Source organism: Sminthopsis crassicaudata, chromosome 2 (genome assembly GCF_048593235.1).
Source record: "Sminthopsis crassicaudata isolate SCR6 chromosome 2, ASM4859323v1, whole genome shotgun sequence".
Classification (NCBI taxonomy): Eukaryota; Metazoa; Chordata; class Mammalia; order Dasyuromorphia; family Dasyuridae; genus Sminthopsis; species Sminthopsis crassicaudata.
In genome coordinates this window covers 253729444-253752164 of record NC_133618.1, presented here as the reverse complement: position 1 = coordinate 253752164, position 22721 = coordinate 253729444, and the positions used below count along the sequence as shown (strand labels likewise).

The 22721-nt window shown below is 36.5% G+C and overlaps 1 protein-coding gene across 1 annotated transcript in view; it reads right to left on the bottom strand.

The window, feature by feature from the left end:
* The window catches only part of COL20A1 (collagen type XX alpha 1 chain), an 88104-nt gene extending 66041 nt beyond the window's left edge, over nt 1-22063 (bottom strand). The window contains exons 1-8 of the mRNA XM_074288832.1: nt 21777-22063; nt 20093-20174; nt 9675-9785; nt 8626-8769; nt 7861-8019; nt 6713-6868; nt 5653-5772; nt 3306-3470 (exon numbers count right to left, since the gene is read on the bottom strand). Coding sequence (XP_074144933.1) covers nt 3306-3470; nt 5653-5772; nt 6713-6868; nt 7861-8019; nt 8626-8769; nt 9675-9785; nt 20093-20162 — 925 coding nt within the window. The 5' untranslated portion in view covers nt 20163-20174; nt 21777-22063. The remainder of the gene's footprint in view (nt 1-3305; nt 3471-5652; nt 5773-6712; nt 6869-7860; nt 8020-8625; nt 8770-9674; nt 9786-20092; nt 20175-21776) is intronic.
* Between the last annotated feature and the right edge of the window lie 658 nt (nt 22064-22721).

The following is a 22721-nucleotide window of genomic DNA, read 5'->3' as shown; positions in this document are numbered from 1 at the left end:
CCTCTTAGACATCTAAACTAGTCCTCTTGTAGGCACTAAAAACTTAATATGCACAAAACAGAATGTATAGTCTTATCTCTAAAAAAATCTGCATTTTTTTCTACTTGCCAATTACTGTTCAGGGCACCAATATCATCCCAGTTACCTGAGCTCACAATCTTGATGTCATTCTCTACTCCCCATTCACACATCCCACGTATGTAATTGTCTGTCATTTTAAATTAAGTATTGTCATTTTTAGAAAAAGAAATGGCAAGCTACTCCAGTATCTTTGAGAAGAAAATCCCCAATGGGGTCACAAAGAATCAGACAAGACTTAAACAAGTGAACAACAAATTGTCATTTCTACCTTCATAACATCTCTTAAACATCTCCCCTTCTCTGTATTCACACACCATCTACTTTAACTTTCTTTAACCCTATTATAAGCCATTATCCCTTCATACTTAAGCCTATTGCAATAGCTTCTTATCTCCCACTCTCCCATTTATCCTTAATTTTGCTGAAAAAGTGATTTTCCTAAAGTGGAGATCTGATCATTCATCTTCCTACTCAATATCTACTAATTCCCTATTATATCTAAAATGCTACTTGGCATATAAAAGCCTTTACAACATCATCCCTTCTTGCCTTTCCCTTTTTCCTACAAATTACTCCTCTCCACATACTTTATGATCCAGCTATGCTAACCTCCTAGCTATTCTTCTCATATTCATATTAGTACTCCATTTCCTGAATATTTATTTCTCAGAATACTTTCTCTCTTCACCTTTGTCTCCTGAATTCCCTGGGCTCATTCAAAATCCAGGTGAAATTCTACCTTTTGCAAAAGGACTTTTCTGGGTCCTTCTTTCCCTTTCCAAGAGCCTTCCCCCTTAGATTATCTTTGATTTACACCGTACATATGTTATAGGGCATAGCTATTTTCATGTTGCCTCCCAAATTAACATGCAAGCTCCTTGAGAGTGGGACTGTGCTTTTCCTTTTTGTGTGTCTTCCATGATTAGCAAAGTCCCTAGTAAATAGTAAATGTTCAGTAATTGCTTGTTCACTAATTGACTGACCTTATGCTGCAGAGTCACAGAATACTCAAGCTGAAAGGTGGTTCAGGAAAAGCAAGTCCAACTCCCTCACTTGGCAGATGAGGAAATGGAGGCTCCCAAAAGGCAAAGTGCCCTTGACTCAATGTCATACAGTGAATAGTAAAGCTAAGCCTCAAAGTGTTCTGGCTTCAATTCCAGTGCCTATTCTACTCTACTAGATTTGCCCCCCCTTTGCTTACAATTGAGCTCCGAGGAGTTTACTCAGATAATATTCTTTTTAACAAAAATAATGTTAATAGAATTTATATACTGCCAATTATGTGCAAGGAATTGTGTTGAGTGCTATACAAATATTATCTCATTTGATTCTCATCACAAACTTGGAAGTTAGGTGCTCTTTTATCCCCATTTCACAGCTGAGGCAAACAGAAGTTAAATGATTTGAATAAGAATCTCAGGTTTCTGACTCCAGACCCAGAACTCTAACCACTGTACCACCTAGCTACCTCAAGCTGAATGCTTAACGCTCTATCAGTACCACCTTTGTTTTTCTGCAACTATCAGAGAAAAGGAAATGACTGAGTCCAAAACAGTCAACCAGAGGGATTGCCAACAGAAGAATGGTAGAAACTCACTACGTGATGGATTAAGTTCCATCCTGTTGCACCTGCCTTAAACCTTAAAGAACTGGGGATCACAGATCTGCAAGATATCTCAAATGTCATCTGGAACAATATTTGAAACAACTGGAACAACATAGAACCCTCATTTTATGGATGAGGAAACTCTCTATAAAAAGTAAATGTCACATATAAAGCGTCAAAAGCAGGATTTGAATCTCCATCCTCTGACTTGCATACTGACTAACAAAGCCAACACTCTTTCCTCTAGGCCACGAGTCAAGAAAGGAATGCCTAGAAGTTGCATTGACCATTCTTCCTCTTCACAAAGATCCAGGCAGAACTAGAACTCTGATCTCTGGGGAGCGCCTAATCCAGGGCACTTTTTAATGCCCCTTGCTCTCCAACAGCTCTCACAACATTCTCTGGTTTTGCTTTGGGGGAGGGAACGCAGAAAGCTTTATTCCCAAACAATATGTATATAAGTTTGTGAGAAAAAGATGCTTAGAGAGGGTGAAAGACAGAGGGAGACACAGAGAGAGAGAGAGACAGAGCTACAGAAATAGACTCTAAGATAAAGACAGTGAAACATGGACAGAGCCAAATGTTCTTTTAAAAATAACATTCCCTCATTCCCTACTCCTTGGAGGCTTCAGCTACTCCCCCACACCCACGTCATACTAATGGGATGTCACACTAAGAGGCCAAATTGTGCCACAACTGATAACTATAATCACCTTCATTTGATTTACACTGTGTACAGAGACGCCCGGGGAGAGGTTGCTGTGTCTCTGTTTGTCTTATTAAGATAATTGCTGATCAGTGCCTTCTCAAAACAACACTTGGATCAGTCTAGAGCAGGAGTGCCAGGCAGGGCCAGGGCACCACTGATAAATGTGTACTCCGGGACCAAACCACCCTTAAAAAGAGGTGAAGAAGGTGGGCACACACTCAGGGTGATTTCAGAGCCAAGAAACTTTCTTTCTCCCATCTTTTCTTTATATTCCTAGTACTTGACATAGCTCTTAGCCCAAATGCTTGTTAACTGACTGATTGAATAACGGACTGATTGGCTGACTGACTGATTAATTGACTTTATCCCAGATAGTCACAACATATTCAAGCTGGAAGGCAGCTTGGAGAAAATAAAGTCTTCCCATGTTCTAGCCTTTAGGACAAATCCCTGTCATTCTGCAACCAGAGAAAAGGTTTAAAATGCAGATCCTCCTTAGAGAAAGAGCACAATGACTGTCACTAATGCATCAGCAAAGTGTCTGATGTGACACTTTCTTGGGATCAGATCTTGATGATAATGATAGTGATATCTAGGGAGAGTGGACTCCTGAGTGGGGCAGATGGTGCCATGGAGTTGGGAGAAAAAGGAGAGAGCGAGGAATGTCTTCACCCATTTCCTAATGTTGCTGTCAATTGGCTAGACTTCTAAAACAACACAGGATTTGGACTTTAATGGAAAATGAAGAACATGAATACTCTTCACTTTGCATTCCCAGGAGTAAGGAACTGATTATCACAGAATATCACAGATCTTCATCCAGTCTATACTTTCTACTCTCACAATGTGGCTGATGGAAGGTGTCCCTCAAAAGGAGGATCAAGTGCCAGCTTCTAAGGTGTGTCTTACCAATGGCAAAGATATCCATGCCTAGGTCTTTCAGAACTTGAGCAGCAAGTCGGGCATCATCTTGGGACTTGCCATCAGTAAGAAGAATCACCACTTTAACTGCCTCTGAGCGAGAACCGGATTCCAGCTTCAAATTCTGCTCTAGTACATGAGTCAGTGCAAGACCTTTAGGGAGGATGGCACAAAGTCACAAATCAATAAAAATACCACATCTTTCATAAAGCTAACTCTGGATGCTCCTGGCCATAATGGTCTTTCCCTTCTCTGAACACTTAAAACACTTAGAATCAAAATTTCTAAGTTTTGCTCTGAGGGTTATAGAATGATGGAATTGGAAGGGAGATTTTCACATTTTACAAGTGAAGAAATAGGCTCAGAGAAATTTAAATTACTTGTCCAGGGTCACATAGGTTGTACATACTGTTCTGATGAGTTTATCTTTCCTCTCCAACTTGAATTTGTGTTTCTTATGGTCAGGGATTATGGCTCCTCCTCTTTTCTCTGCTCGATGGAGTGTATGTCCAGAAAAATTACATTTGCTAAATGGCTGAAACAGAAGTTACTAAACGTTCCTTTGTCTGATGTTGATAAGAAGACTTTGACTATACTCTCCCTCCTAGTTACTTTCCCCTTCTTTAGTTCTCAAGACACTATCTCCTGGTTTTCTTCTTGCCTCTCTCTGAATGATCCTTCTTTGTCAATTCAGTGTCCATTACCTATCCCCTAAATCTAAGGATCTTCCAAGGCTTTGTCTTGAGCTCTCTTCTCTTTTCTCTATATACTCTCACCCTTAACATACTCAGCTATTCCCATGGGTTGAATTATCCTCTCTATTCAGATAACTTCCAAATCAATACAATCAGTACTAGTTGATCACCCTAAGTCTGAGTTTGCATCATTAAGTGACTTCTGGATGTCCTCTCACCATCATAGACTGAGTAGGTTAAAAAACAAACTAAATCTGTCCTTATTACAAAGTTTCCCTAGCTTGAAACCATAGCATCCTCTTTGATTTTTTTCTCCTCCTTCCATATCCAATCAGTTGCCAAGTTTTGTAAATTCTCCTTCAAAAATATTTTCCATATCATATTCTTCCTCTCCCTACTCTGGTTAGGTGCTTATTATCTCTTCCCTGGACCATTACAATAACCTTCTAATTGGCTTCCCTATCTCCATGCTTTCCCCTTGCCAATCCATCTTTCATACATCTTCTTAAGGCACTGGTCTTATGATGTCCTTTTTCTACTTAAAAGAAATGGCATCAGAAGAAGGATCAGGAGTTATAATATCAACAACATCGACAACTTTTAATGACTTCCTATTGCCTTTAGAAAAAAATACAAAACTTCTCATCCTGGCATTTAAGGCCTTCTACAACCTGATTCTAGCTGACTTCTTGATAATTAGTCTCTAATCCTGGAATGTACTTCTTATACTTATTTAAAATGTTCCCTTTCTTCAAGGTCCAGATTAAGTGCCACTTTTTACATGAACTTTCCCTGCTTCTTCCAGCTAAAAGTAATCCTTCTTTTCTCAAATCTTGCTAGAGCATTTTGATCCTGTGGCAGTCTACTTTGTATCATATATTTTTGTGTGCATCATAATCTAGTTCTCCCTCTCTGCATTTGACTGTAAGCTTTTTAAGAGCAGAAACTCTGCCATTTTTCATCTTTATAGTACTGTAGCCCTACTACAGGATCTTGCAAGCAGTAAGTACTTAGTGTATGCTTGTTGAACTGAAGTCAAACCTTTGTCCTGAACTTCTTTTATTTTGAGTATCCCTTAGTAGATGCTCCAGCAAGTGCAAAAAGTTGTGGGTCAGAATATAGAATAGGTTAGTTGTGGGTCAATATACATGGCTTACTCTCTGTGAATGTTTATGCCCCTAATTGGACAGTTCAGTCTAGTAAGAGAGAGAAGGACATATACATACACACAGTTTAAAAGTACTTTTTAACAGATACAAACTAATGTATGATTGAAGATATATTATGCTTTAAACCAGGGCTTCCTAAATTGTTTCCATTCATCACCCTTTTTTACCTGAGAAATTTTAAAAAGACTCTGGATATATAAATATATAAAGTAGGTACTCACATCAAACATTTATTGATAATAAATCATAATTTTATGATATGATCCCCACATTCAGTTATAAGTTCCCATAGTTTAAGAAGCATAGTCTAAATCCATTATTTAAGAAGCTGAACTCTAAAAAACAGCTTGTCTGATACCTAAAATAAGGTCTTCTGGGAGTGCCAGGATCTGCAGATGTCTAAATTAAAGTATGTTTAGGAAAGAATATTTAAACAGATGCAAAGAAGAAAGGAAGTGATAAAGAAGGTACCTGTGAAAGTGTTACCACCCTTGTAACGGAGATTTCTCACAGCCTCTAGAACTTCCTCCTTGGTACTGAATGAATTCAGGTTCCATTCAGTCCGGGGATCTCCACTATATTGGGATAAACCTAAGAGATGTGTAAAGGGAACCACAGGTAAATAATTGAGGGCCGCATAGTGACAAGGGAGATGTGCTTCTGAATAAAATTGCTTCCCCTTGGTGCTACTTTCTTCCCTAAATAGTTTCCCCTCTCATTGGACATATTCTGTAGTATCTTAATTTATTTTTGCTCCTGAATACATCTTGAAGATAATAAAACCCAGTTTCTTCTAACCAATGAGTTCCCTCCAAAATGAAAGATCCTATTAGAGTAAAATATAGATGAATTGACCATATCTCCAATTTGGAATCTTTTTTTTCCTGGAAATTTTCTACTTCTATAGGTCAAGAGCTGGGCCTTTGTCAAAAGAGTGTATCTAGAGAGCACCTTAATTTTATGTGAGGTACCTAGGTATCTCAAAAGAGTGTACTTAGAGAGCAGGGGGTTTTTTAACCTCTTTTTTATGGATTCCTTAGGCACTCTAGTAAATCCCAGGGATCCCTTCAAAGAAAAATGTTTTTAAGTGTGTAAAACATAATATATACAATTAAAAAGAAATACAATTATATTGAAATACAATTTTTGAAAAAAAAAAACTATTTCACATACATCAGATTAGGAATACCAGGTATAGAGGGTAAGAAATAGTATTTTGTTTGCCCAAGCATTTTTGAGTGCTCCAGCACTTTTTGCCATGTGATCCATCAGCCAGACTAATGTAGAAAGCAGTGCTTTCTCTTGCTAATGAAGAAATACAGGAATTTTCCCAAGGAAATCTAAAGAAGGGGGTTGCTGCTGGTTGAAGTATTCACATTTGATATCCCTCCAAAATATTAAACTGTTGTCTCCACTTATTTATTACTTCTGCTCAATGGGGGATCCTTTATATTTTAAATTTCAAATCCTAGAGGAATTAAGCTTTCTTTGAATGAGTCCTCAAATTCTAACAGAACAACCTTGTACGTACCAATTCGAACTTTATCTTGGGCAATGTGAAAAGGAGAGATGATATTGGCCAGGAATTCTCTGATAAGTCTGAAGTTACTTCGGCCAATACTCCAGGACCCATCCACTAGGAATATTATATCCACAGGAATGGAGGTGTCACAGTGGAATTGGGGACCTTGGAAAAGGGAGGCAGAAACAAACAACTAAGACAGAAGCAGAGAGAGAAAAGAATTCTTTTATCTATTACTAAAAGGTACTTTATGGATTATCCATTCCAAACTCAGGAAACTAAGGTCCTGAAAAGATTAGTGACTTGTGCAAGGCCATAGAAGTAATTTTAGTTGTGACTCAAACTCACTAAATCCTTTAGTTTCAAATCTAGCTATTTTTCCATTGTTTCCAGATTCATTCAAAGAGTAAATTTGAGCAGGGCGATTTCAGGACCACGGATAGCTCTTAATACTTAGCTGGGTTTCTATGTCTCTTTTAACTGCTTGTGCAGATTACCTTTTCAAGCATCTCAGACTATTTATGAGTCTGACTCATAAGTACTTATTACAGTGGTTATCTGCCCAAAATATAACTCTTTAATCTCGAAGTCCAGCTGGGCTGCTTAGGAAAATATACAGACCTTAAGGAACTTCTCATTTCATGATATGTATGCATGTATGTATGCATTTATTCTTATTTGTATATGTTATATGTGTATGTGCATGCATGCATGTATTGTGTATATATTGTACATATATAATATATAATGTATATACTGTAGTACATAGTTGTTTGCATTTTGGTTCCTCCATTAGACTATAAGCTACTTGAGCAAGTCCTTTTTTTTTTCTTGCTTCCTTAGCACTTAGTATGGTGTCTGACACATGAATGTCTACAATAAACTCTAGTTGACTGGCAGATATACACTTATATGTATAAAACATATATATATATGTATATATATATATATATATATATATATATATATATATGTATATATATATATATATATATATATATATATGTATATATATATATATATATATATGGCTGAATTCCAACAAGGATATTACTGTGAAGCAATGTTGAAATAAAATGAGAAAGCACAATTTGAGGGACTCCATATTCTTCTTCTTTGCACCAATATAAAAGCCCTCTCCCTGGGTTTGTACCTACCTAAAGTGGGAGAGACTTCACTCCAAGTTGGTGAAGTTGCTTCAAGCTCAGGAACCTGCTGGAATTCATGATTTCCCACTGAAGAGGAAATGGACTCCAGGGTTTCCCCTGATTGTTTCCGGCTATTCCTGCCCAAGGAGATGCTCTTCAAATCCTCAACTAGAATTAATATGAAACATTACCCAGAGCCAAAGTCTAGTGGCAAGAATACAAGAATAACTTCTATCATATTGTCTCTCGTGATCCAATATAACAGTAATGTGGGAAGCTTACTGTTATTCTCATTTTACTGATGAGGAATTGGAGGCTCAAATGGATGGAATTACTCACCTAATGTCACACAGTTAACAGAACTCAGGAGGGAGGAAATTGGGGACAGTTGTAGATGCTGATTCTTTCTGACCAGATTTACTTTATGACTTTGATCTTGAGCCAATTATCTAATCACTCTGATCCTCAATTTTCTCACCTATAAAATGGTGATAATAGTCTCACAACTATTGTTAGAGGCAATGAGTCTATTGCTTGTGATTCTGCTACCTTTCCCCACCACTCCTTTTCATCCTCCTGTTTTCCCTTTAATGAGGTCCTATTTAGGACAAATATACTCACAGTCCTAGGGAAACCTCACTTAGTCTAAATTCATTCTGTTTTTTGATCCACTGCCATAATTCTTGGGGTCTATGCTCATTTTCCAGGCTTAGTTAGGTAAGAGAAAGCCACAAAGGGCAACACTGGCAGTTTTGCCTAGCAGGAACAACTTACTCACAAACCTCCGTCTGGCCAGCAGAGTATCACGGGAGCCACTGAGTGCAAATATTTGGAGTGTGTATTCCTTGGTGGGGCTCAGTCCAACCACAGTGACTTTAGGTGTCTTGGTAGTCAGCATTACTTCCTGTTCTGAGTCCCCTTAGGGAGAGACAGTAATGGCAATAAAAAGTTACATCTTGTTGGGATGGGAACACATTGTTCTTAATTATTTGGTCGTAGAACTTCCTACTTAAAGAACTTTTAGGTTTTGGTTTTCCTTATGCCCCCAGCTACCTCCTTCCAAATAGGACCAGAGAGAGAATATTCATAGGTCTTCACTGTTTCAGGGCATATTTCTGAATGGTTAGGTGAGAGATGTAAAGAAGTTATCATATATATTGTAGATTTTGGATTATATGTGGATCATCCATATACTTACTCTCATTTATCTATGCTCTAGTCAAACCTTTCATCCTCTTAACATCCTCGCTTTTGTTCTTATTCATTCTTCCCCAACATATTTTCTCCCAACAGCTTTGCCTATTTAAATCCTGCCTATAATTCAAATTATGAAGCCTTCCTTGATAACCCCTGACTGGATGTCCCTGGAGAGAGGGAATTTCTTTACCAGATCAGGTTTGGACCAGATGACTTTTGAGGTGTATTTAATCTCAACACTGAGATTCTCCTGACTTCAGGGCTGGTGCTCTATCCACTACACCAACTAGCTGCCCCATATGACTTCTATCTTATTTAAAACTACGAAATCCTTGATTTCAAAGACTGCCTTAGGTATCTTTGTATCCACCTCAGCATCAAGCCCAGGGCTTTGCTAATACAAATAAAAACAAAATTTGCTAAATGAAAAGAATTTATATAAAAACTAAGCATAAGAAAAAAAATACAGCTTGGAAAATTAAGTCCCAATTTCTAAGTCTTGAAGATAATAAATATTTGCACTTTGAAGTTCCCTGGAAAAATCTGTGTACCCCAGCCCAGGCCTATTGTCTTGCCTAATCTTGTAAACCCAGATACCTCTCTTTCTCCCACTATGTCTTTAGTACCTGCCATAGGCTTTACTTGAACTTTGTAGCCATTGGTATTTCCTTCTGATTCCTTCCACTTCATCTGGAGCCTGTCTTCAGACAGCACAGTCAGCCGCAGTCGGCTGGTCCCTGTAGGAGAAATCAGAATTCTTGAGTTAATGGAGAAAAAAAAAATGAGGTTGTTTTTTTTTTCAGTCTGAGTCAGATGTTTTTACTGAAAAATATCTAAATCTTGGTGGGGGGGGGGGAGAAACGGGGACAAAGAAGCAAGAGCCACATTATTGGATATTTTTAATATAGTTCCCTACATAAATAATTCCACATTTTCAATGAAAACAAAGTTCAAATCAAAGTCAACAAGATAAAGTTTAATATAATGTATTGACTCTGACAATAAAAGCAATACAGCAATTAGATTATGAGCTCCTTCTTGTCAGGGAATGTCTTTTGCTTTTCTTTATGTCTCTAACACTTAGCACAGTTGACTGGCACATAGTAGGTACATAATAAATGGTTATTGATTGACTGACAGTTATTTATGATGGTCAAATCTGAGAAAGTGTGACATATGTCAAATCTTAAGGAAATCATAAGCTACCATCATTAGTCAGAGCAGATTTGTGGTACAGATGAATTGTACTATCCAGATGCTTGCTATATATGAAAATAAAATGTATAAACTCCAAATTAAACATTAATGGGAGTGAAATAAGACATGTAGATTAATAGGAATGGGATAAAAAGGGAAGGAAAGGGTAGGAAGAGAAGGTAAAAGAGAGGTTCATGGGTGAAGGGAGGTAAGGTAATATCAAGGCAAGTTAAGGAGTAGAATTAAAGTATAAAAGTTATCAGGAATAAGAAATAAGAGATATATACAAACACAATAATAAGGATCAAGGGCATTTATTTTTTAAAAAGTAAGACTTGCAGCCATTGATGTCAAAGCCCAACTTAAAGATTCAATCAAAAAAAAATCTACATTAAATCAACTATATTAATATCCTTCTAGATATATGTTTATGTATGTGTAAATGCACGTATATATGTGTGTATGTATCTGTGTGGGTGTGAATATATATGTATGTATATATAAATATATTTATGCTTAACTGTAGCCTGCTTGGGGGAGGTGAGGAGGGATAAAAGAATAAAATTTAAAAGTACACAGAACAGAACAAAAGAATAATTTATAAGAAAGCAAAGATGGACAGTCATGAATGTAATGTCGTCCTTCTTGTGTTCTCTTGAAATGGAAATTTATTGTTACATATTTTGAATCTTCTCTGATATTCTTCTGGGCACATGACATTTTTTTAAAATTTACTTTTTCCATCTTTCTTTTTTCTAATTTTTTATTTTGTATTTACTTTTAAATTTAAAAATAAAATTTCAGTTACTTGAGAAGTTATAACAAATTATTTGAATTTTTCAACAAAATTAAATTTTATAGTCTAAAATTTTTGTTTCTAATTATTTTAATATGAAATGTATCCCTTAAAGATTGATGAATATATGATAGGTTTAGAAAGAAGATCCCATGGAATGTCTAAAAGTTATTTTAAAAAACCCAAAGATATAGTTTAAGTAATGAAAATACAGAAAAAATATAAAAAGCTTCAAATCCAGAAAATAGCATCCATTGTCATATTATGGCCACATGCCTTACCATTGCATCCTTTGCACTGCTGGATCTCTGGAGATCTAGGTGACAGTCTCCTCAATTTTGTGCTTCCAGCTTGGACCTGACTAGTCAGGTCACTGTCTTGACTAATGAGAATATGAGCCCAAGCTGACATAGTTCATTCTATCTAACTAGTCCTGGGCATCTTCACAAACCACCAAAGACATATTCTTATCATTACTTACCTCCCCATCTCTAGGCACTATAATTATAGCAATACTGACAGTATTGCTAGAACTGATACATTAATCAACTCCCTTTTGGCTCTACTTTCCATCCCTAAGAATTTTCAGATGGGAAACTTGTCAGGTCAGGTAGTGTCTCTTCCTTCAGGTTCCCTATTAAAATGTAAAATTTTGGAGAGTAGGGACAGTAAGACTTTTGTATTTGCAGTTCTCTCACTATTGAGTCCAATACAATTCTTTCACATTATACAATTTTCATTAAAATGTCATTGATTATGTTAAAAATGTTTATTGATATGACATTGTTGTCAATTAGTTGGAAAGTAACAGCATCAAATCAACAGCATACCATACATGTGTAATTAAATGACTTGCTCACTTTACTTTCCATCTGCTGCTCTGCCTGGTTTCAACTCTAAGAAAAAAGATGCTCCTTCCAAGGTAAACTTAAGTCTTCTCATCTCATCATCATGAAGCTCACACAAACCTGGACATCACTCCTCTTCAACTTCTTCTCTCTTTCCCAGACTGGAGTCTGGAGAGTGGAGGACAAATACTTCTCAAAGCCTTCCTTTATAGAGGGTAGAAATTTCAATTTGGTTTACTTTACATCTGCTGTTCTGCCTAATTTTAACTCTATGGAACTACATATATATATATATCTCCTTTGGTTATCCCCCACATCCAACTTTCTTGTTTCCTTTTCTATGTTGGTGTCTCCAATAGATTATAAGCTTTTAGATGTCAGCGACTATATTTCTTTTTCTTATTTGTATTCTCAGCATTTAGCAAAGTGTATAGTATAAAGTAGGTTCTTAATAAATGTTTATTGAATTTAAAAAATAAATATATTTAAATATGTTGTTTTATTCTCTTATGGTGCAAAATAGAAGATTTTTATTGGTCAACAATTCTCTTACTCACCCTATTATCTGTGTGTGGAAGCATTCAAAGTTGCTTTGCAAATAACCAACCAAGCATCTTCCTTACTAACTCATATGTGTCAGAGGGAGGACTTGAACCCAGGGCTATCTGACTGATGTCTGCTTTTTATCTATTATGAAACATGATTTCTTTCTCAAATTGCAATACTTTGATGTGTATTTAACCTAAAAAGGTTATCATTTTTCTCAGTAATAGTAATGAAGATGAAACAAGCTAATTTTTAATAATTTCCTTCTCAAAATCCATAATTGAAGGATATTTTTTTAAAAATTTAAATAAACTAACATGATTCAGATTTATGATTTGATCCAGCATTTGCAAAATAAAGTAGAGAGAACAATGAAAGATACAGTAAAATTAATAATTTGTTTTCCAATTTTAAAAACCTCTGTCAAATTAAATAAAAGCAAGTAAATATCTGATTGTTAATCATTTAACCTGTCAACATAAGACATTTTTACTTTACATTAAATACATATTTCTAAATATTAATGGTAAGGAATTAATCTAACATGGATGATTATGATACATTCAGTCTTGTTCCATCTGAACGAGAAATACTAATAGACTTGTCCTGTGATAGTAAGTTCAGACAAGTATTTGAATCAGAAAATGTTACATTTGGGCTATAAGAAATGATACTGCACACTATATTCAATTATCTTTTAGCATTAAATGAAATTTTCCTTTCTGGTTATTATATAGACAAAATAATCTACTAGATTAGAAGTTAAAAAAGAAGTAACAGTGTCATCAATGATACCATGTTTTGAGAAACTTTGAGTTAAAAAACAATCACCTTCATCACATTAATAATATTATTAAATGTGGCTATTTTCTGTTATAAACTTGAGCATTATAAATTACTATCAATAAATAAATACCTGTGTATATTATGTTATCTTTACTAAATGTTGAAGATTTGTAAGTTATAAAAATTGTAATAAATTCTTAACTTAATTTCAATAAAATATAATTAAGGATTTAAAAAAACATTTTATTAAAAGATAGAACATGGAAATTTTTGGAGGAGGTTAAAAAAGCAAGGCATTGCAATGCAATGTTAAGAAAGCATAAGTCTTAGTGGAAAATAGCTCTTCACTCAAAAGCTCTATGGCAGGGGTGGGGTAAGAGGGGGGAGAGTTTCAAGGGTGGTGGTGGGTCATGGGATGGGAATAGGACACATACTCAATTTATTATCACAGAGCCTCAGTCTGAAGAAGACTAACTCAAACAGGAAATGACCCATAAACCAACATATAAATCTATAATTTCATCTGTACTGAAAATGGTCTTTGGATATGAGAAATGGAATAGGAAACCTGGGGTGTGGACATCCTGAGGGGTACCACTTCTAGTTGTTGGAGTAAATTTTCCCCCAAGTAAGATGGTTCAGACCAGCTGCAGAGAGGAGACTCCAAGTTTGGCAGAGCATGAGAAATTACTTATGACAGAAAGAGCTGAGACAGCAGCTGGCAACTTGTCCCAGTCCGAGGGCCCTAGGGCAGGCCACAGATGTGGATTTCCTAGCACAGGCGCATAGACACAACACGGGAACAAGAAACTGCTGATGAGACACGGAGATGCAACAGAAGTAGTGTAATGGGAAGAGTTCGGGCTTTACCCTCAAGAGGACAAGTTTTGAATTCCATATCTGATACTACCTGGGCAACCTATTTTGGACCTCAATTTCTTCATCTGTAAAATGAAAAGGTTGGACTACATAATCTTTATAGCTCTGAAGCTTACAGTCTTTTAACTGACCATTTGTGCTCACTCTCCGGTTCACTTTTAGGGTAGGGACAGTACTAAGAAAAAGTTTATTGAATTGCATTAAATTCCATTAGGACAATAGAACTTTCCATTATCTCTCTGTGCTAATGGGGTGGGAGGGGGAAATGACTCTGAAATTTTAGAACAGCAAATAGTCCTAAATCAAACTCTTATTGGCCTTGAGTATACATGAGGTAATAGAGCAGTGGGTGAGAATCCCTAATTCTCTCTGATTCATAGATTGCAAAACTGCAAAATACCTATAGTTCTCCAGTTCTATATCCTATATCATTCTAACAGAGTATTTGCTCAAGAGCATCATCTCCTCCCACACTGCCCATTTCCCTGATCAATCAAGCAATAAATATTTGTTAAGTGCCCACTATATGTTAAGTACTATGACAGGTGCTAGGAGATAGAATAATCTGTGACATCAATTGGCTTATATTCTATTAAGTGAGAGAATATGCACATAAATAATACGGAATAAAGTTTACCCAAAATAAACTCAAGGAAATTTGGGGAGGGAGGATATTAGTCATTTAGGGGAACTCAGGAAAAACATCATGTAGAAAAACAGTTCTGAAGGAAGTAAAGAACAGATCTAGTGGAAAGAGTTCTAAAACCTGGATATCATTGCACAAATCTCTTAACCAGTTTGGTCCTTAGCTTTTTCCTGTGTAAATCAGTATAGGAACTAGCTATTCTTTTAAGTTCCTCCCAACTCTAAATTCCCTTATTCTATCCCCATTTTACCTTCACCACTGTACCCTTGCTCAAATTGTTCCTCTCGTCTGATTACTCTTTCTCTTCTCCTGGATTTATTCAAATCCCATCCTTCAAAGCCCAAATTATGATTCACCTTGCCTGCTCTATTTCCCAGCCCCCAGAGATTGTCCCTTCTCTTAATCTTGTAGCATTTCCAGCCTTCACTATGTGATGTGAACACTTAGTTATAAACATCAGCACTTTGATGGAGCCATTAAATTATCAGTGTTGGCACTCCCTCCACTGGTACATATCATCAGTCACTATAGCGTCTCTTCTCATATGCTTCTTAACTCTATCCCATGAATCTCCATAGAAGATTACACTCCAAAGTGGATACCTTTCAATATTCCATAGTTGATGAAACAAAACAAAAAGTAGCCACTTAATAATATGCTATCTAAAAATGTTTTCTGATGTTTTTGAATATCATCTCCTTAGTTAAATTCTGAACTCCCTGAAGAGAGAGGATATTACTCCTTCTGAATCACCCATGGGCAACCATAGAATTTAGTAAATAATATTGCCTTATTGTACAGTTATTTATTATAATTGGCTTCTTGACTATAGTGGAAATAATGTAGTATTTTAACTCACAAGTCTTGAGTTTGAACCTTTGTTCTATCACTAACTACCATGGAATTATAACTTATTCTTTCAAGGTCTTAGTTCCCTCATTAATCAAATTAGTTTGTACTAGATGATCTTAAAGGTTGCTTTCAATTTAAAATTCTACAATCCCTTGAACTCCAACTGCCTAGAGAATGGGGAAGGTGAGATTGAAATATCTAGGGAGAAGTACCATCTTATGGTTAGAAATTCTTCAGCTATGGGTAGCGCTGATTACTTAAACAATTAAAATAGGCAAAGGCAAAAGATAAAATAAATAATTTTGATTACATGAAATTGAAATGTTCTTGCAGAAACAAAATTAGTTCAGCTAGGTAAAGAATGGAAGCAATTGATTGGGGAAAAATCTTTGCATCAAAAATCTCTGATAAAGATTTGAGATCTAAGATATGTAGACAATTGATAAAAGTATATAAATCCAAAAGAGAAAGAGTAAAGGGACATGAACTAATTTTTAAAATAAGAATTGCAAACTATTAAAAACCTTAGTCACTAACCATAAGACAAAGACAAATCAAAATAACCTCAAGATTTCACTTTATACCTGGAAAATTAGCAAAAACCACAAAAGATAGCAATAATAGTCATTGTTGAAGGGACTATAGAAAGGCAGACACACCATATTACAATATAATGCATTTTTGGTAGTTGTGTGAATCACTACAATCATTCTGAAAATCAATTATGAATTATGAAAAGAAGATGACTAAAACATCTACAGCTTTCACCAAAAATTCCACTAGTAGGCATATACACCAAGGAAGTCAATGACAAAAAAAAGAAAGTTTGTCTCTATATAATCCAATATGATGATAGTAGTACTTTTGTGTAATAAATATTAGAAAACTAAGTAAATGCCATTGAAAATTACAAACAAATTAGAGAGACATGGAAAAACTTATATGAACTAATGCAAAGTGAAATAAGTAGGACAAGAGAAATATACACAATAACTTCAACAATGTAAATCTAAAAGAATAATCACAAAATAATCAAATTGAATGTTGCAAAATTGCAATGACCATGCTTGTTCTGAAAGAAGAAATATGAGAAAATATCTTTCCTTGATTCTTTGCACAGGTAGGAGTTTACAAATGTGGAGCATTACATATAATGTCAGAATTTTCAGGTGTATTGATTTGTTTTACTAACTTTTTTCTCTTCCTTTTAAAAATACCTTATTATAAAGAATGGTTCTTTCAGAAAAAGGAGAGAGATTCAGTAGGAAATATGAGTGATAGAAGAACAAAAAATATCAATAAAATTTATTTGAAAAAGAAAACATCATGAAGTAACTGCCCACATGAATAATTCACAAACAGTGAAAACCGAGACCGTGGCTACAGGGGAGCATAGTTGGATCATAAAGTCCGAAGGAAAGCTAATTTTCTCTTCCCGTCCCTTGTCTACTCTTCCTATACAAAGTTCAAGGTAAGGTTTAGGTCCTCTTGACTAGGAACAGAAAGATGATAAGCAGAAGATACATAGGAAAGAGTAAAGGGACTCGGCATGAGTTGGGGAAACTACCTGGTTCCAACTCTAAAGAAGTGCCCAAGACCCTGCATATTCAGCTTCAAGATGTGGCCTCTTGGGGCCAGTATCAGTTTCAGGGGGCCATCCCTGGGAGGGAAAGTTAAGGACATGTCAACATCTTTGCTTTTAGCAGGAACTTCTTGAAGCCTTTTACTATGTGGTTAACTCCTTGGAAAAACAAGGATGAAATTCATTAGTTCCCTAGACTACCCGGATCTAGGAACAGAGCTGGGCTTCTTCTTTCAGCTTTGAATATAGATACGTAAGGGAGGGGACTCAAGAGGACATCCATAAGGGGGAGAGAGGCAGGAGAAAGGAACAATGGAGGGATTCACAGCTGGAAGAATCTGAGAACTCTGTCTCCTCAGGATATGATCGTCTCTCTGGGAGCCCCCAAATTAAAAGGCAAGAATTTCCTCAGTGAGAGAATCTGAAGTGGAGACTTTGAAAAGGCCAGTTGTATACTCAGGGCATATTGGTCTCATCTCTTTAAAAAGCCTTCTGTTCCCTGCCCCATGCCTACCCCAAAGCCTCGTGACACCATGTAGAAGAAGATCCGGTATGACTTTCTGGCTTAGAGTCAAAGCCTGCCTCTTGTCCAGAAACTTGAAGAGTAAATATGACATAAGGGGCAATTTATTCAACCTCCACACAGAAAAAAAACTATATTTGGCTCTCCATTTTGTTAGTTACTAGCTATATGACCTTAAGCAAAATACTTTATCTCTAAATTTGAGTTTCTTTCCCTATAAAATGGGTTTAATAATTCCTTTTTCCGCTATTAGGGGGTTACATTATATTTTCTTCAATATTTCCTCACTTAGGAGTTTCTTTTTACTGAAGAAAAGAAAAGAAATAGGTATGTCATAAAATTGAGGTATGTGAATGAAATGGAATATTATTGTGCCATAAAAATGACAAACATGATAATTCAAAGAAACTTGGGAAAACTTGATTGAATTGATGTCAAGTAAAATGAATAGAACTAGGAGGGAACTTGACACAACAGACACAATGAGATAGAGGAAAGTAACTTTGAAAGGTTGATCAAGGGGACAGCTAGGTGGCGCAGTGGATAGAGCACCAGCTTTGAAGTCAGGAGGGCCTGAGTTCAAATCTGATCTCAGACACTTAACACTTCCTAGCTGTGTGACCCTGGGCAAGTCACTTAACCCCAGCCTCCCCCCCAAAAAAAAAAAGAAAAAGAAAAAAAAAAAGAAAAGAAAAGAAAGATTGATCAATTCGGGGACAATCATGCCTTCAGAATCCTGATGATGAACATCTTCCCATCTCTTGTCAAATAGATGGTGAACTAGAGATGCAGAACGAAATATACATATTATCAAATGTGGTCAGCATGTTGATTTGTTTTATTTGCTTATACATTTGTTATGAGAAAGCTTTGATTTTTTAGGGAAGAGGGGTATGAGCTATCAATAGAGAGGCAATGATAGAGGAAAAAAGGAGGGAGAGAGGAAAAGAGACAAAGAATAGAGAGAGGGAGGGAGGCAGGGAAAGAAACACAAATCAAACATTAAAAAATACAGAGAATAAAACAAAAAAATTCATAAAAGATGTCACAAAAAGGCACATCTTTCTGACGAAAGTGTTAAACTTTGTATATATTACATATGTAATGGAAGCTTGCTATTTCCTATACAATCCTCTTTTTGTGTTTATTTGCATATTAAAATATTCATCAACATTTAAATTCATAAAAAAATTAAAATCAAATAAAGATAGTCTACATTATATTGTTCTGTCTATCAAAACTGTGCCTTGCATGGGGATCAGGTTTATGGAAAACGTGTGATAAATGCAGCTTGCATGAGATCGAATTCTCTCGAGTTCCCCTCCTCCCAGACAATACTACATTCACCAGTGGTGATTTTAATCATCCTTCCTCACCCTCAGCTTAAATTTCCATTTTGAATCTTGCAGCTGGAAAATCCAATCCTGGCTTTTTGACGTTGGATAAAATTAAACTTTACATCAAATTTAACTAGCACTGTTGTATAGACAGGCTGAAGTCAGCATCCAACCCCAGTGCTGTTCCTAAGCAGACAGAAGCCTGGCTTTTGAGCAGTCAGGCAATTCCTGCTCATAAAGCAAACATTATGCATGAATTCACCCATGCGCTACCTCTGGAGACAACAACTTCAGTGAAAACTCAATCCCCTCATCCCCATTCCAAATGCACTGAAGGCTGTCCATGAAAATGAGGCTGCTCTGATTATTTGATGTTTATCACAGAATCCAATCCTGGACCTGTATCTACTTCACTGGCCCTGAAAATGTACAGTCAACACTGCCTTGGATCAAGGTTAGGTACAACTGAGTCTTTTTGCTGATTCCCTATGAACTGAGTGTGGGGGATGATGATACAATTGAAAGAGTACTGTATTTAGCATCCTATGTTTGACCTTGGGCAAATGACTTCACCTCTGTGGGTCTCAGTTGTGCCGTCTGTAAATTGAAGGATTTTGACTAAAATTCTTCCAAGGTCCCTTCTGCATCTAAATCTATGATTGCATGATGGTAACTGAAGTAACCCAAAGACTTAAAGTTCACAGCTTCACAATCTAACCCGAGAGAGAAAAGTTACATCTTCTAAAGCAGGGAAAAATAATTTGTCTCATTTGGTTTTGAAAGGCAACATTGAGGTTGATGAATTGAAATTAAAAGACATATTTTGGCTTAATATGAGGAAGAATTTTTCTAACAGCAAGAGTTAACAGGCATCTAACAGATATGCTTTGGAATATACTGAGCTCCCTATCACTGGAAGTTTTCAAGCGTAGACTAGTCAACCATCAGAGTGCAGAAGAGAAAGATGACAATCTAGATGACTTCCAAGGTTCCTTCTGATACTGAGATTCTGTGATTCTAGGATGGTCTGAGTCTATGATGCTGTTGCTTACCTTGGCCATGAATATAGTCCAAGACTGACGCCCAGACCAACCAGATGCAAATGCATACCTGGGCTGTCATGGCACTCTGGGCCTGAAAAAAAAAAACACAGGAGAACATGGCATTTGCATCTCTCAATCAAAAATGCTGTGGTAAATACGTGAAGCCATCACCTTCTGCACATTTCACACCTTGGGGATAATCTTGATCAATAAATCCTTTGTTTAGGGAAATTGTTTAGGGAGGAGGAAGTATGGCCAACTGAAGAGAGAGTTGTTCCATTTGGCCTCCAATCATTCTCAGAAGACACCAGTGCTTTGGGGTATTCTTACCTTTTTCAGGCTAGAGTTGTAGGAGCTAAACTATCAGGTGTGTTAGTTCATCTTTAGGCAGGATGAAAAGAATTTTTTTCTTTTTTTCTTTTCTTTCTCTCACTCTCTAATTATTAGAAGCTTTTTCTGAGTATCCCCAAGCCAACACACACAGATACCAAGAGGCCAGCCAGATATAATCTCCCAGATAGAGTTGTGTTTTTTTCTTTTTTGCCTCCGAGGAAAAATGGTATAAAGGGTGAGTTTTCTAATTAGCAGGAAGTCCTATCATGGTCATCTATCTCTTGTGCTAGAAAGGGTTCAGTGGGCAAAAGGGGAGATTTTTTTTTAATACTCATATACCAGGTTAATCTCTGACCTTGCTTGGAAGTGAAGATGTACAAAGGGAGCACAAATCCTGAAGTTGTTGGGGGGATGGGCAGGGAAGAGGATGTAACAATTAGAGACAAACAGAGCAGCCTACTAAAACACTGGACAAAAGCACTGCAGCTTTTGAGTCCATGGTCATGGACATCCTTGGAATTTCTTCTTCCAGCCTTGAGGGGAATTTGAGTTAGTGACTTCTTGATTATCCATGTGTGAAAGAACCCCAGAGTGGGATTACTATTATAACTGTAAGAACAAGGATCTTAAAATCCAAAGGGCTATAGTTACTCCTAACCCTAATTATTTAACTGTGAGAATTCAGGACTCTTCAGGGCCTCATTAATAGCTTCCCTCGATTCACTGCCTCTGGGGATCTCTTACTTGTTCCCCAAATTGGCATTCTCATGTTTCCCCCCCAACATGTACTCAGGAACGTTGAGCTATGAAATGCCCAGCAGTAAGATATTGGACTGAATAAGGCTGTGCCACTGGGGAATTTCAGCCCCCAATAGCACACCCCAAGCCTGCCTATAGAGTCCCTTTCTAGTGTGAAACTCTAAACAGTTGACTTTTTAAAAAAATCCTTTGCCTTTAAATGCATCTATCTATGATCTCATTTTATCTTCACTGAAGACTTGTCAAGCTTAGAAAGGTATAACAAAAATAAAGACCATACAAAGACCATGAAATTATAACCAATAGATCCACATGGTCTTCAATAAGTAGTAGCCCTGCTTGTTTCAACTTCCTTTGTGGACAGCCTTTTTAAAATCTTTACTCTTAAGAGTTAAAAAAATCCCGAAATTTAAATTTTATTCCTAATTTGCTGGACATTTTTGGTCTCTGTGCCAATCTTATTTGGAATATGCACCAAAGTTACACAGTCTCATTCTGCTCAGGACAGTCTCTCAGAAGTTAACCTCCCTCTTCCCCTGCCCAACTCTGCCATCCTCAAAAAGGACCCTAAAGAACATGGGAATAGGGTTCCATTACAAACCTTCTCCTTCAGAGAAATTTCCTTGCAGACTGGTCCAAGAGGGTAGTGAGGGAAAATATGTGATGTGTCCGTCTACATTCCTGATCTCTGAGAAAGGAGGAAAGTTGTAAACTGTTGCTGTCTGGCCCCAGGGGACCTTATAAAAGTCCTTTGGAGGCTATGACATCACTGCTGAAATAGGATAGAATATTCATGCCCCTCCTTCTCATTTTCCCTCCCCTTTTTTTCTTTCCCAGATCTTTTTCTTCTTTTCTCCCTTCTTCTTCTCCTCCACATCTCTTTTCTTCTTTCCCTCTTCCCTTCTTTCTATTCTCCTTTTTTACCCTCTTTTCCCACCCTTTCTCTTTTCCTCTCTTCTTTCTTTCTCCCTTTCCCCCCTCTTCTCTCTCTCTTTCTTTCTCCTTTCTCCTCTTTCCATTTAAGGGAAAGGATGGCAGACTCTGCTTCTCTGAAAGTCTTTAAAATAGAAAGAAGCTTTTTGAGATGGAGGTAAAGGCTGTTGTTGTCTAAGAATGTTATCCAGTTTGAGGAGAATGGAGGAAAGGATTCCAAATTTTAAAAGTCAACAGCACTTTTTCCATTTTTAATATTTTTTCCAATTAATGTAAAAATAATTTTGAACAATCTTTTTTGAGGCACCTAAATTTTATTATAATAATTTATAAATATATAAAATTATAAATTTATATTGTAATATAATTACAAATTACATAAAATTATTTATATAAAAGTATAAATAATATAATAAGTTATAAATAATAAAAATTAAGTGACTTGTCCAGAGTCACACAGATAGTAAGTATTTGAGGCCAAATTGGAAATCAGATCCTTTTAGAAGCCGGTACTCTATCCACTGTGCCACCTACCAGTCCCTTAACATTTATTTTTTTTTAATTTTAGGCCTAAATTCTTTCCCTCACTCCTTCTCTTTATACCTCCTTGAAA